Source organism: Mercenaria mercenaria, chromosome 15, assembly GCF_021730395.1.
Source record: "Mercenaria mercenaria strain notata chromosome 15, MADL_Memer_1, whole genome shotgun sequence".
Classification (NCBI taxonomy): Eukaryota; Metazoa; Mollusca; class Bivalvia; order Venerida; family Veneridae; genus Mercenaria; species Mercenaria mercenaria.
The window spans coordinates 36,625,636-36,640,030 of record NC_069375.1 but is presented as its reverse complement, the minus strand read 5'-3'; the positions used below and the strand labels follow the sequence as shown (position 1 = coordinate 36,640,030).

The window sequence follows — 14,395 nt, the reverse complement described above, 5'->3', positions numbered from 1 at the left end:
ATGACCTGCACTGGTCGCAAAGACAGAATCAATCGTGTCCAGCATGATAATGGTCAAAACATTAGTTAATGAGTTAATACTTTCCTACCTTCATTTTTAGTCAAGATCTTGAAAGTGCATCTTCATAACGTAGAATTCAAACTTCATTCTGAATTCTTTGATAGGCATATTTATATTTATTTTGCATGTGCAAAATGACGTACAAAATGAGTTGAGAACGTGATCTCGTATTTTGCGGTAGTATTAAAAACATATTATTTGGTATAAGCCTCTTAAATACAATCCGAATTGTCACACAGACCTATTGGTTAACTAATTAATGAAATTATATATAAAAAAAATTATCAAGTCTTAGCATGTTCCAGACATTACTAAATTAACTGTTTCCATGATTTCATTTCATATTTTTGCTTGATTTTTTGGCCGCTAAATAACCATTATTTCTTCTTTAAGAACTTGAGTCATGTGCTTAAATTCCTTCGAATGGACAAACATTGAAAATGTTTTATCAAATATTACGACAATAATGAGAAATAATAATGGAGAAAAGACGCTAATCAATACAAAATTGGATTAGGCTATATTCTGTACCAGTGTTTTGCTATTTTTGACCATGTAGGTCTTGTTTTACCTTTGTTTATTTTTTTCGAATGTAATAATATTTTTCAAAGTTTGTGTCGCACATATTTTAAACGTAGAACCGTGAAACTTTATAAAAATGCTATTCAGTATGTGAAGTTGTGTACATGGGTTTTACTTGAGATTTACCCTCACCCCTCCCGCTTTAAAGCCAGGCCCACTCGTCCCTCCCCACCCGACACAAGCATGACTTTTAACTTACAGTTTCTTTTACTTTGATGATGCTTGTAATAAACCAATCCCCAACCCCGCCCAAGGTAACGTGAACATTTGAAGGTTTATATAGTCTCGTACTGTCAAGAAGTCACATGTACGACTAACAGTGACAGTAAATGGCGGTACCAGCGTCCTATGGACACACATCTAGTTTTAATGAAAGCTACTTTCAGGCAAAACGTTGTTTATAACAGCAAACAAAATTTCAAAAATGTAAATCTTATTCATTTTATTACCTCGTCTCATTTACACATTCTCAAAATACGCATAAAGGTTGAGTAAAAAAATAAATGAATGAACATACAGAGGTGTAGATATTGATTTTTATTATCAAAAAATTAAATTCCTGACAACTATCAAAAAAAAAGACAACGGTTTATATTTGTTATTTTTGTTATCTTTTTCTTCCCCCAAAACGTTTTCATTCGTTTATGAATTCTACCTAATCATTTAAGTGTTCATGTGGCTTTACAAAAAAAATTTCCAAAGTCGATAATTGGATACTTTTATAAGAATATATGATTTGATGTTGTTGCAATTGTGGCATGTATTTAACAGCTTATAGTTTCATGAGTACGCCTAATGCAAAACATGTTTTTATTGCTTATCAAGATACTGACACAATAACCAATGGTGCGTAAACTGTTTTGTTCAGTATAATAGATTACCTTCATTAGTCTTCACCGTGTTTACATGGTCTTGCATCTTATCATTTGTGAAATATATATCCCATAAAATGTTGGACGGGGTACACTCCTACCTAAATGTTTTCGTTGCAATCAGCAGTATTTGGTTTGTAAGTGACACAGTGGTTAACAGGTTGGATCTCGCTGCTAGTGGTTTATTGTACTTACTGATTTCCCGAATTGTTTTAGTGCTTGGTGGATACTCAAGTTGGTACTGTTTCCAAAATTAAATATTGGTCTAGACTGAAGGAAAACATGAAAACTGCTTTGAGACCGGCTGGAAATAAAGTGTTCCTGCCAATCCAGGTAGGGACTGTACTCGACCGCCTACGTTCAATATGAAACCATTTACATAAGGTTTGAACACCTTCAAGGAACAATCAAAATGTAAACATCTGTTTTGTCACTTTATTTTTCGAGATCTTTATAACAAAATTGTGTGTTGTTTTCGAAGAATAAGTAATGATAATAATGTTAATAAAAGGTTTAATAAACTATCGTTTATAAAAACAGAACAAAATTTTGAAAGCAAACCTTTATTTGAGCTGTCGAACATAATATGTATTAGAGATTTTTCAAGTACAAATAAAAAATTGAATGATTAATAAAGTCAGTTGGTAACTTGTGATCATTTTCTGGAATACTGTATTTTACATTCACATATTTGGTTTGATTCTAATGTAGAATAAACGTAGTTGGAAAAACTATCTAAACACAATATTGTGTTATTTTCACTCCTTAATTTTCAAATTAATAATAAGGCTTTTTTAACTGTCGATGAAATTGAAGTGTAGTCATCATTTTTGAGTGTCGTGTTCATATCTAATTAAATATACCTAAACAAGTTCGGACGCTTTCACTCTGCTGTCATTGTTACTAACTTTACGTCAAGACTAACAATCTCTTCCTTTTCTATAACATATTGTAATGGAAGCGTTAATGTTTTATTCTGTTTTACCGATATAATTGTCATCTAAATGGTCTCCGTAATGATCTTTCTTTTGTTTGCACGAGACGTAATTTGCTTCGTGTTTATATTTCAACGTACTTTTCGGGTAACTGTGTCGGACAGCGTATATCCTATTGAATTATTGAAAACGCATAATTATAAGACAGAAAAATAAATAATTTAGTTTGACTAGGTTCAAAATATCGTCTTCTATCACAGTTATTGTATGTCCCTCCAGTTAAAACCGGACCGTCCGAACCTTAGACTGGGTAATGACATAGACTCTTTGATTTGTCGTTCTTTCATATGACTCAGGTATGCCTGGACACGTGACATTAAATCCTCCATCTTATGTCTCTTAGCCGCTGAAAAAGTAAAAGCAATTTATTAAGATAAGTTAAATAAGATACACAAGATAAGCAGTCAAAATATACTGTAAGGATTTCATTAAATATAAGCCTTTAAGTTAGCTTAGTGAAGACCTAGAGGAGTTGTCTTTGAGTTAAATGGCCTTGTTATAATTCTGGTCCTTTAATGTTCAGTGTTTGTATTAATAGATTTCCGCTTAAGCATGTGTGGGCGTGATGGGTGTTGCTCATTCCATTAAGTTTCGTGATCAAACTCATTTAACACAAGTCTTGTATTATTTTGCTTGGTTGCCTTCTATGTTTCTAAAGGATGAGGATCTTCATATAGATTTTATTACGTGTATGTAAATGAATACTTTAACGACATCTCCTCTCCGTGCGTAAATAACTTATGTCATATACACCCATTAGTCATCCCATCTAGCATTAACGGACTTCATATTCTTACACTTCTAGTTTTTTAAAACGAAAGGGTAAAGTTAAAATGCCTTGAAGTAACAATGCCTTAGAAAAATACAGTTTGATTCGCTAATAACATAGCCATTGTATGGCCTTATTAAAACAGAGTAATAGAGTAATAAGTCAAACCAAAACGAAAGGGTAAAGTTAATATGCAGTAAAGTAACAATGCCTTATACAAATACAGTTTGATTTGCTAATAACACAGCCATTTAATGGCCTTTTTAAAATAGAAAACTAAGTCAAACCGAAATACGAGTATTATCAGTCCAGCCTTACCTTTATGTTTTGCTTTATTATCAGCTTCTTCATTCGTAGCTTCGAGAATTTCCTCTGGCGGTTTCATGTGTTCTTTTAGTACATCTCTAAATCGTAGTTTCTTAAGTAATAATTTTCGTAGCCCTGGAATTTGAATAAATTTTATAACCAACACAGTACCATGAGTAATATATACTGTACAATCAACAAAGGAAAATTCTGTCAGAAATGTAGAAATATATTAACTCTCTAAGCATTTCCAAATAGGGCAATACGTTTGACTTTTATAGCAGGGCATATTCCAAGTCTCAAACTTCTGTTATAACTTACGGGAATCATTTACAAGATATCTGTTTTAAACGAAAACACAGGTATTATGTCTCCATGTTATACAAATGTTTTAAAATTTAAGCGATTTAAAATATGATGCGAACACAACAAAAATGTTATGCAGATAAGTAATATGATATTTTATCTTAAACGTTAATCTGACATAGTACACTACAACAAACTATTTATTATTTTATATCTTATAAGCATGATAAAACGTATTTTTAAAAATCAATGTGTATTCGACTGTACTCCATCCGTTTGTGTATTATAACTACCTTTATTTGATATTTTGTTAAATGCTATAAACAGACTGGTTCCTATCGGAAATGACAAAATTATGACGGTAGTATAATGAAATTCGGACTGCCCCTTTGATCATTAAATTATTATACTCTAAACTTAGAAACATACGTTATATTATTTAAGAAATGTAACAGTCAGATCCTATTGTTTTAGAATGAAACGTAAATATTTAACATATTTAAAATGAGTTTTAAGATTTGGATATGTCGAAAGTAGGGTTGTTGAAACAGGTACGAGGAATGTTATTGATTCCAACTCTGTATTTCATTTGCTTTCGAATAAATGTAGTAATTTCATTTCATTACTGTTTCATGTATCTATCAGTATTCGTGTGTTACAGCACTTTTGCCGGTCCCGGTACGTGCCAAATATGTAAATTCGCAAATGATATACGTTGTGTTTTTCAGGTACTGTCAATTTTGGTATAATCGGATATCTTATTGCCTGTTGTAACGTTTTACTTGTATACGATATTTGTCTATTGTCAATGTATGAATAAGCTGTGAATCGACGTATTATTCGACTATATATAGTATGTAAAGAAATGATTGCTATGTATATTGGAATAGTTTCATCTCGAAGACCATATACACCAGATAACAACCTACCAGCATTTGTTCCAGAATCTAGGTCAAGGACATCTCTATAATGAGGGTCCAAATCCATTTTGTCATCTTCGCTGATATAGAATGCCTCGGTTCGGAATAAGCAGTACGTTACTAGTGTAATTAGAATTCCTATGAAAATCTGGTTCATTTTCGCAACTTTGGTGGGTTATCTGAAGTGTTTTTCTGAAAAAAAGTGAAATGGGAAATTAATTATAGCACATTTCATTTTATAATGTACCGAATGTTTTACGTGTGAAAGTTATCGGGCAATGGAAGCTGTCTCTCCAGCAATGAAATATTGGGTATCTATTTCATGCATGTTTATTGCGCTTGTCTTGTATGTTGAAAAAGAAACAAGCCTGTACTGTTGAACAATTTTGTTTGATTGACAGTGTCAAAATGATGTTGGGCCGTTTTGTTGGTAGTAGCGTTGTCTGTGAAATTAACGTGGTAAATAAAAAAAAACTGCCATGTTCTGAAATCTGTACTTCAAGAAGTCACGATGTATTATGCAGCATGCTGTTAATGCTCTTTTCAAAGGTCAGCAAACTATAACCAGAATTAAAGTTATAGAGCATATTTCCATGTATTTTTCGAAAACCCCTCGCATTTAAATAATAAAAAGTATCATAGGAGATTTAGTCCTACTTTTGAAAATGAAATAATTTTCACTAGTTCTGAAACTACATATGGAATCATTATGGCATTATTTTCATACATAGTATCTCTCCTATACCAAACCTAAATGACAAGACTAGCTTTGGCTCACGTCCCTTGGTCCTTAGCGTAATTTGTGTCGGAAAGTAATAGTTAACAGTACTTGCAACAGGTTATAAATGGTGATTACCTAACAAGTATTTAATTACTGGTACGCTGAGACATTAAAGAATCATTTACGACACTTTCTGTCATATAAGTTGTCTATACATCGAAGGTTTCCTTGCTGAGAACTTCACTTCATTAAAAAATTTCTGTATTTTTCATTGTGCTTCAAATAAAAAAGCTTTTGCACGTCACACGATAATAGTTAGGGTACCTACATTCTTATACAATGTAGGAAAAGATCATTAATTCATTATCAATTCAAAAAGTTTAAATGATGTATTCATTGTCATATATATAAGGTTTGTTTAATGTGTCCATGTCTGTAAAAACTACGTTGATAGATTTCTCGATGTTTTTATATATGTAACAAAAAACCATTAGAAATGCCCAATAAACAAAGCTTATGTTCAGTGAATATCGCACTGAACAAGATGGCCATTGAAATAGTTCGCTTTTTATAGACACGTATGATTTATAAATATTTACTAAACTATGCCCCCGAATGTTAAAGCTTTCGTTGTCATTTCAATTAAATGTTAAAAGGTTTCGATTTTGCTGTTTATTGTGAATTAAAACCGTTTTCAGATATTAACGACATACGTGCGGAGTACGTTCCACTATGGCTTTCACGTGATTTCAGACTTCACTATTTTTTACATTATGAAAATGTTAAACTGTAAAGCGAAATCATGAAGACATCGCCGTATTTTCGTACATAATCAACACTTTTTCCAAAGTTACAAAACAGTGTAAAGTATAGTAATCCACACACGCCCTTGCACTCACAATCATAACAAAATGCAAGATATGCATATCAAGAGAAAGGTATATACAACATGTTTTGCTTGTATAACGTCCAAATCATGCTCAAACTAAGGCAGGTATATAAATACTGAAGGCTAATAAAGATTCAAGCAAATCTATAGCAGTACAGGCTTTACAATAAGTCGACGGTTCTTGAAAATAAACAAGGGTAGTTTTCTGTTTATAATTACGCATTTAGCTGTATGACAGTTATTGCATTGAGTGAAAATGAATTGTTATCAAACAAATGGCCGTCACAATGTAACAGAATACGCTATTACACAACTGTAACGGACTTGATAATAAGTTTTTAAACCAATATTGGCGATGTCTTCTATCTGAGTGTTTTGCACTGGTAACCAAACATGAGGTCGACTCCAAATTATATGAGCCGTGCCATGGGAAAACCAACATAGTGGCTTTGCGACCAGCATGGATCCAGACCAGCCTGCGCATCCACGCAGTCTGGTCAGGATCCATGCTGTTCGCTAACGGATTCTCTAATTGCAATAGGCTTTGAAAGCGAACAGCATGGATCCTGACCAGACTGCAGGCTGGTCTGGATCCATGCTGGTCGCAAAGCCACTATGTTGGTTTCTCATGGCACGGCTCATTTTTATTATCATTTTGTGATATTGCAGCTTTCAGCGTTCGTGGCATGCCTACTCGACACAAATCGTTTTAATGGTGTCCTATCCAAGGGGAGACGTTTAGAAAATTTAAACTTACAGAATAAATGTTACTTTGTCAAGAGGGTTTGTTTGAAAGGACTTGCAATACTGTGAATCCTTGTCCTGCGTTTCCGTGAGAACAATAACGGTTTGTCTACAGGAAGTGTGTTTTTATGTAGCACTTGATTTATAATCCATAATAACTCACAAAGCCTTTCAAAAACGATTTTTTTCAGTTTAGTTAACATTGAAAGAAGTAGGTGTTCATTCTAATAGCGTTCAATGAACCACATAATGAAAACAGTTGTCAATTTACATGCCTGTAAATCATGTTAATTAGAAACTTACGGCCTGATGATCTGAACAGACAATTTCAATATTTACAAACAATGTCATTCCGCAGTGAAATGGCAATACACTGACATGGTTGATATTGTAAGGTGAGACATGAATAAGGTGATCAATGTTGATTGATTTGTGTTCTAGGAGCATGCTGTCGCCTTGTATGAAACATGCCAGCTCGGATAATGCAAAAGCTTTTATTATTTGGCCTGTCACAGTTATAAAACACATTAACTGCGTTGTTACACTTTCATATTTTGTTGATGAAAAGTTAGATTGAATCAAGTTTAGTGGTTTATAAAATTACATCTGTATGCAAACAAAATAATAATCAATAAAGATTACTTAGGAACTATTAAACATGAATTGTATTATGCTCACATAAATGCTTTGTGGATTGGGTAACAGTTTCAGTCAATAAAGCGGATTACTTGTATGTATAAGCTAATGCAACTTTAATAGTGTTGCTACTGGAATATCACGCCGTAGACACGTGGCATGATACCCCACCCAGTCACATTATACTGACACCGGGCTGACCAGTCCTAGCACTATCCTCTTAATGAGCGCCAAGCGAGGAAGCTACTAGTACCATTTTTTATGTCTTTGGTATGACGCGGCCGGGGATTGAACCCACGACCTCCCGCACTCGAAGCGGACGCTCTACCACTACGCTACCGAGGCGGTATTGTATGTTAATAAGCTTTAATGTCATTTAAAATGAGTGTGTGACTATCAAAAACATTTTGTCATATTCAATCTTTGTCATCACTAGCTACATGTAACTAGATGCAGAATCTATCTTTTAGCATTGAAATATCAGTATTTGCATTGAAATATCAGCTTCTTCATTGAAATATCTGTCAGCTCCTTCACTGAAACATTAGTATCAGCTTTCGTGTTCACCGGGGATGTTTTATTTGTAAATACTTTTTAGGCTTAACATTGTTGTCATTTAATGACTCGAAACATGCTGTTACCTCTCAGCGTATATCTATATATGTACCATAGCTTACTGTTTTCAACATTACGGTTTATAAGAAATACTTTTGAATCTTTGAATATAATTTGCAAATTTTCTTTCATTATACATTTCATTTTTATAATTTTCCTACGTATCATATTATAAGCCAAATGAGTATTCGAGTATTCTTTTCGTTTGGTCATAAACTTTTTCTGTTTTTTACTATTTTCCTTTGTAAATCCCTATGAATGCATTAAAACTCGATCCCAACCAGTTTGTATTTTTTATTGTGGATTCTTATGACAAAATTAATCAGTGCGGGTAGCAAAAACTGGTGTAGGGAATAAATGGATGCCATTGCAGTCAGGTGTTTACTTAATTAGAACAGCAAAAATACATCTGCATCGGGAGTTGTATTTTGAGTTGTTTACTACAACGAAAATGACGAAGAAAGCGCAGAACAGCGCTTTACTTGTGAATTTAACAGAAAAATGTAACTAGATGCAGAATCTAGTTAGAAAGGGCTGACTTCAATCTAATGTGGTAATAACTTGTAGTCCAACCCATTTGCTTTTGTTACTTATTATGTATATGTGATGTTTATTATGTGTTCAGAAGCAATAAAATATGATTAAATCAAAACAGAAAAATGATAACAACGTTTTCTAAACTTTCGCTTATTTATCAACAGTATTCGGCTAATTTCTAATTGCTCTAACATATGTAATAAGCATAAAATTAGCTTTGTGTCTTCAGTTAGATCAGAGCTTGACTTAAATAAAGCTATTCAGCATTTGAGAATACTTTAAACTAATAACTAGAGTGAAGCCTTTCAGCACATTTGAAACTTTAGAAATGTTTGTCTTCAAAATCAGATTTATTTTTGTCATCTTTAATACCTAACAGCCTTAAAAATGTACAAGGTGGAGGAGTGAAAATGTTCCTACACATGGGTCTATATATTTTCACTATTTAGCTAGCGTAGCCATTTGATGTTCTGCAGATTCATTCTTGGTCGATTCATTAATACAAGTAAATTTTGACTCTTTGTTTTGTTGACATGTCCAAAGTCACTTTGTTTATATTACAGTTGCTTGTCCTTTTGGGCAAAAGAGTTGAAATAATCATTCAGTAAATCGATGCCTTAGTATTATAAGGCGATAAGTCCAGTATAGTTCTCTATAGATTTACTACCTTATAACTCTAAGCAGTCGAGATATTCATGAAAACTAAATCAAGAAATATAATGATATAGTATGTTAATTAATACGGAATCAGCCATGATATCTCTCCATGTACAGATTCCACGAAAAGATTATGTGAAATGTCACCGGATTGAATGGGCTTATACCGAGTTTCGTGCACATTAGCTAATTATCCACACTACGACGCAATCATTTCCGATGTGTCTGTTAAACGTCAATGTTTGTCCATCAACTTCTGTCATTTTTCTAATCTTTCTTAGACGGTGAGGAAGAAGCAGCTTTTTCGATCGCTCCACTTTTCGATAATACTCGACGAAGTTCTATCACTAAGTACACGGAATCGTCTCAGTAAACCCGACATTTTATATCTATTTATAGATGTTTAACCCTTAACCTGCTAAATTTCTAAAATGAACTTGTCCATCTTTCAATTTGGACAGTACCATTAACTGTTAAAAGGGGTGCTTACCAAAAGGATACTGACTGAATGACGAACAGTGCAGACCATGATCAGCCCGCATAGCTGTGCAGGCTGATCTTGGTCTGTACTGGTCGCAAAGTTAGAATCTCTTGCCGCCAGTAGGCTAAGGGTTTACAATACCATTTTTTTAAATGTCCTTTTGCAAGTACAGCCAACACTGTGCATGTATTGTAAAGCAGTTTTATGTTAGTTCAATACTTTACAATATTTCTTTTATATATGAAATGTCTTTTCATAACAAATTTTCCTTAGTGCTGACACATTTTTATTTCAAGAATAAATATTGTTGAAATTTTATACAAAAAATCTCAGTTACACCACTCAGTTTTAAGTTATCTCATTACAGCATGTATATATGTTATGGTGAGCGTTAACGTAATCAAAATGGAGATGACATTCAGTAATTTTAGCATCTGCAGTACCTTAAACAAATATGTATTTATAATGCAAGAAGTCTAACAAGATTATATCTACATAAGATATGCCGTTATCTGAAGATATTTTGTTTGTTTGATTCATCAAAGACATTTTAGAATTATATCAGTAGAGACATGTTACTACGTCGTTATAAAGACACTATATATATATTAATGCAAAAGTATTTTGTATCTCTCTAAAGGTGATTTTGCATTTATATCAATATAATATAACAGATCAACTGGCTGAAATTGTCGTTGAAAAACTAGTTTTTACGTTGATTTTACGAATAGCATAAGTTTGCCGTATATGAATGGGTAAAGGGAGCAAACAGAATTTTGAAGGAGCGTATAAATTCTCAACGCATGACGGTGCTGCGAAGTGTCAAATACGAACCAAGCACGCTGTATACCATGTGTCAGCTTGCATGATATTTTTCTAATAAAGCAAATGGCTTGCTGTGAGTTTATGAAACATATTATTAATGTCTGCTCGGCATTTGATCAGATAAGTAACTTTAGTTATTACTTCGGTAACAGTATCGTATGATATTTATGTACTGACTTGATGTAACAATTCTTGTGTTTCTAAATATAACACCGTATCGTTCAGATATTAATTAGTACAAATGTGCCAATATGTTAATGCCACTTACGGCAGGAAAATACAGCAAATACCATGTGCCAAGTTATAAATAGGAAAAAAGTAGTACGCAAGACATGATCTGAGATCTCTTCATTATTTGTTATTGTCATGTGTTGCCATTATAATTTCACACTTTTGCTGTAAGCCGTCATAGATAATACGTGACAGCAAAAAATAAGAGGATAAATATCAAACAGGGAATGCCACTTTCCAAAAACGCAGCCTCCGCAAAACAAATCTCACAGCACGCAGATGTGCACACTGCCAACAAACACACTCACAAACAAAGCAAACACACGAGGACAAAACGAACAAATAATGGAACTCAGTGGGGCACCGCCTTGGAACGGTCAGTGGTAAAAACACCACTGGGGAGCAAGACATGTTACCATATGAGTGAATGACGGATAATACAGTTTCACATACTGTATAAGGTTTTCAGTTTTTAATACAAAAGAATCATTAAATATCAAGATCTACATATTCTTTCAACCTTTGCTTGAACTTTTTAATATTCAATTGATATTGCAGAGAAACGGGCAGATACCTTACAAAAACTCATTTGAATAAATTCTACATATCCATCTGAACTCTTCTGAGAACTGAAAATTCCGTTATCTTTATTTTATTAAAGCCTTATTTGTGATTACTAATTAATTCCTTGGAACAAAGATGATCTGCAGTTCGCATTTTGCATTTCCTGACTAGTAACTGATATTAAAAACATGCTTTGATCTGTAAATAAATAATTCATTAAAATCGAGATTAGACTAGATTTTCAAATAAGCAATTTTGTAAGCGTATTTCATTGCAATCAGATAGCGGACCATTTTAATGATAATGTTGATGGGTGAAATAAAGTTCTTTTTATTTTATTCACATATAATGCTAAAATACGTGCAAGTTACTTAAATAATGAAATCACTTAGTTTCATATCATTTGTATTTTAATCATGAACAGCAAGACTAACTTTATTTAGTATCTTTTATTCAAATATTTTTTTTTTAATTTTATTTAAAACTGCTCTAAGATCTAAACTAGACTAATAAATCTTCAGCAAGCATAACATTCAACCAGTATCATGTGACAGTTTGATATTATGCTCGTTTAAAAACTAACTTTAATATCAAAACTGACTTTTCAATTATATGACCTTAATGTTTGTCAATTATTTTCTTTGATATTAAGCAACAGCAATTTGTAGACCCGACACCGATTCTCGTAAAGCATTCTGATAGGGAAACAAATTTATACTAATATGTAAACTAGCACCTTGAAAATATGGTGATAAATCATTTATATATATAATGTCTTCTTGAACCAACAGTTCTGTGAATGGTATTTTAAAACATTACGTTCACAGTGTAAAAATAGGTTTCTTTTATCAATTATTAATGCTCATAACTGTTAGGATCATTGTCATAGGAAAACAAAGTAGAAACATTTAATTTTTAATTATCTTTCATGCTTTTAAAGAACCACATATACTGTAGCAAATCATGTATTAATGTTAAGGCAGTGTAAAGTTTTAAAGGATTCTAGTGTAAAATTAGTCTGCTTATATTAATAACATATAAAATTGGGCATGTGCATTCCATTATACAATCTCTTCTGTGGGCATTTTGCACGATTTACTTTACTAAAATAATCATCATCAGCAAATTCGTAATTATTTAATACAAAATGACGATATAAAATATATAAACGCAAATGTTAAAAGTTATGGAAATTATACATAAATAAATACACAAATAAGTCAGAAATATAGTTGCACTGCCTTAGCAGAACGAGATACTTACTTGCTGTAAAATTATTTGCGAATAAATCAAACCAGATATTTAATTAAATCCATATAAACTAAAACAATCCCTACCTTCAAAATGGCTCTTCAAAGATGTTTCTTCATTTAATTCTGAAACAACTGACAACTGTCCTCACTTTTAAAGCTTTTTCCAACCGGATCCAAAAAAATTGCGTTGGCTTAGTCACTTGGTGGATGCGCGGTACATGACGTCATGAATTCATTTGGATTCTCCCGGACACGGCCTGTCATTTGTATTAGCGGCAGGAAACTAGAGGATTAGCTTGGCTCGTACTTTTTTCGCTTTAACAAATAACTGCGATATATACACGCATTGACAATAACAATTGATGTTAATAAATGATTTATACGCTTCGTCGTAGTTGAAGCATCGTATTACAGTGACAATAGAATCTCAACGGATTCTTTGTTGCTCGAAAATTGTCGGGAGGGGAGTGAAATAGAGACAGTAATAACGTAGATGGGATGTAGTGTTAATTGTTGATAAAAAATATTGTAATTGTATTTACTGTTGTCGCTCGTTTTATGTATATTAATGCTAATTTATTTCTTTTCAAAAAGTAGATAAAAACCTTTTATATGACGAAAAATCGTTATTTTATATCTTATAACGACTATCTATACACTGTTTATACCCTTAAATCCGTATATACGTAAATCATGAAATAATGAGAAATCATTTGAGCAGCATCATGAGAAAACAAACATAGTGCATTTGCGACCAGGATGGATCCAGACCAGCCTGCGCATCCGCGCAGTCTGTTCAGGATCCATGCTGTTCGCTAACAGTTTTCACTAAATATTGTGAAAAAGCATAACATTAAAAGAATTCCCTGAAGCAAACAATATATCATGACGCATGCTTATGAAATAGCTTGACAGTTAAATATGGCCATCCAGCTGATTGTGGAGGGTCGGTGTTTCTACCCAGAGGCGCCTGGAATCTTCCTCCACCATCAAAAGCTGGAAAATCGCACCAACAAATTCAATTATAGTAAAATACGACATGACATTGACAAAATAAAAGAAAAATATGCTTATTTTCGTTTACCTATTAGTAAATTCTTTGACCTAAGATTGTGTCATACACATGCACATTGAACTTTGATATGGATTGCTAAAAAGATTATTCTGTGCATTTATTAGCTGCCTGTGAAAGGAAGCGTGATCCAGCAAATCAGATAAAACAACAATAGGATTGTATGTGCCTGTGCACAAATCCATCACTACTGAAAATACGAGAACCCCGTGCAGACATACTTCCGCTCACGATATACCACTATTTTAAATAGAATTGCATATATTTATGAAACTGCGCAGATGCATTAGAACTGGAAAATAGACAAATTTTATTCTAGTACCAGGCCAATTTATCAACTGTTATACGAAACAATTGTTA

At 33.0% G+C, this 14,395-nt stretch overlaps 1 protein-coding gene across 1 annotated transcript; it reads right to left on the bottom strand.

Annotated features, from left to right (window-relative positions):
- Positions 1-1,935: 1,935 nt before the first annotated feature.
- Positions 1,936-13,201, bottom strand: LOC123551175 (uncharacterized). The gene is made up of 4 exons (XM_045339910.2): positions 13,048-13,201; positions 4,820-5,002; positions 3,597-3,719; positions 1,936-2,855 (listed from the first exon to the last, which is right to left on the bottom strand). Exons 2-4 carry the CDS (start codon positions 4,965-4,967, stop codon positions 2,710-2,712), a joined length of 417 nt encoding a protein of 138 aa, XP_045195845.1. The 5' UTR covers positions 4,968-5,002; positions 13,048-13,201; the 3' UTR covers positions 1,936-2,709.
- Positions 13,202-14,395: the final 1,194 nt, after the last annotated feature.

What these genes read in the sequence shown, in the direction of transcription:
- LOC123551175 (XM_045339910.2), bottom strand. Translation starts at nt 4,967, where the DNA reads ATGAACCAGATTTTCATAGGAATTCTAATTACACTAGTAACGTACTGC. An exon ending in AGATTCTGGAACAAATGCTG is followed by an intron (nt 3,720 to 4,819) that starts GTAGGTTGTTAT and finishes TTCAAATTCCAG; the next exon opens with GGCTACGAAAATTATTACTT. An exon ending in TAATAAAGCAAAACATAAAG is followed by an intron (nt 2,856 to 3,596) that starts GTAAGGCTGGAC and finishes TTACTTTTTCAG; the next exon opens with CGGCTAAGAGACATAAGATG.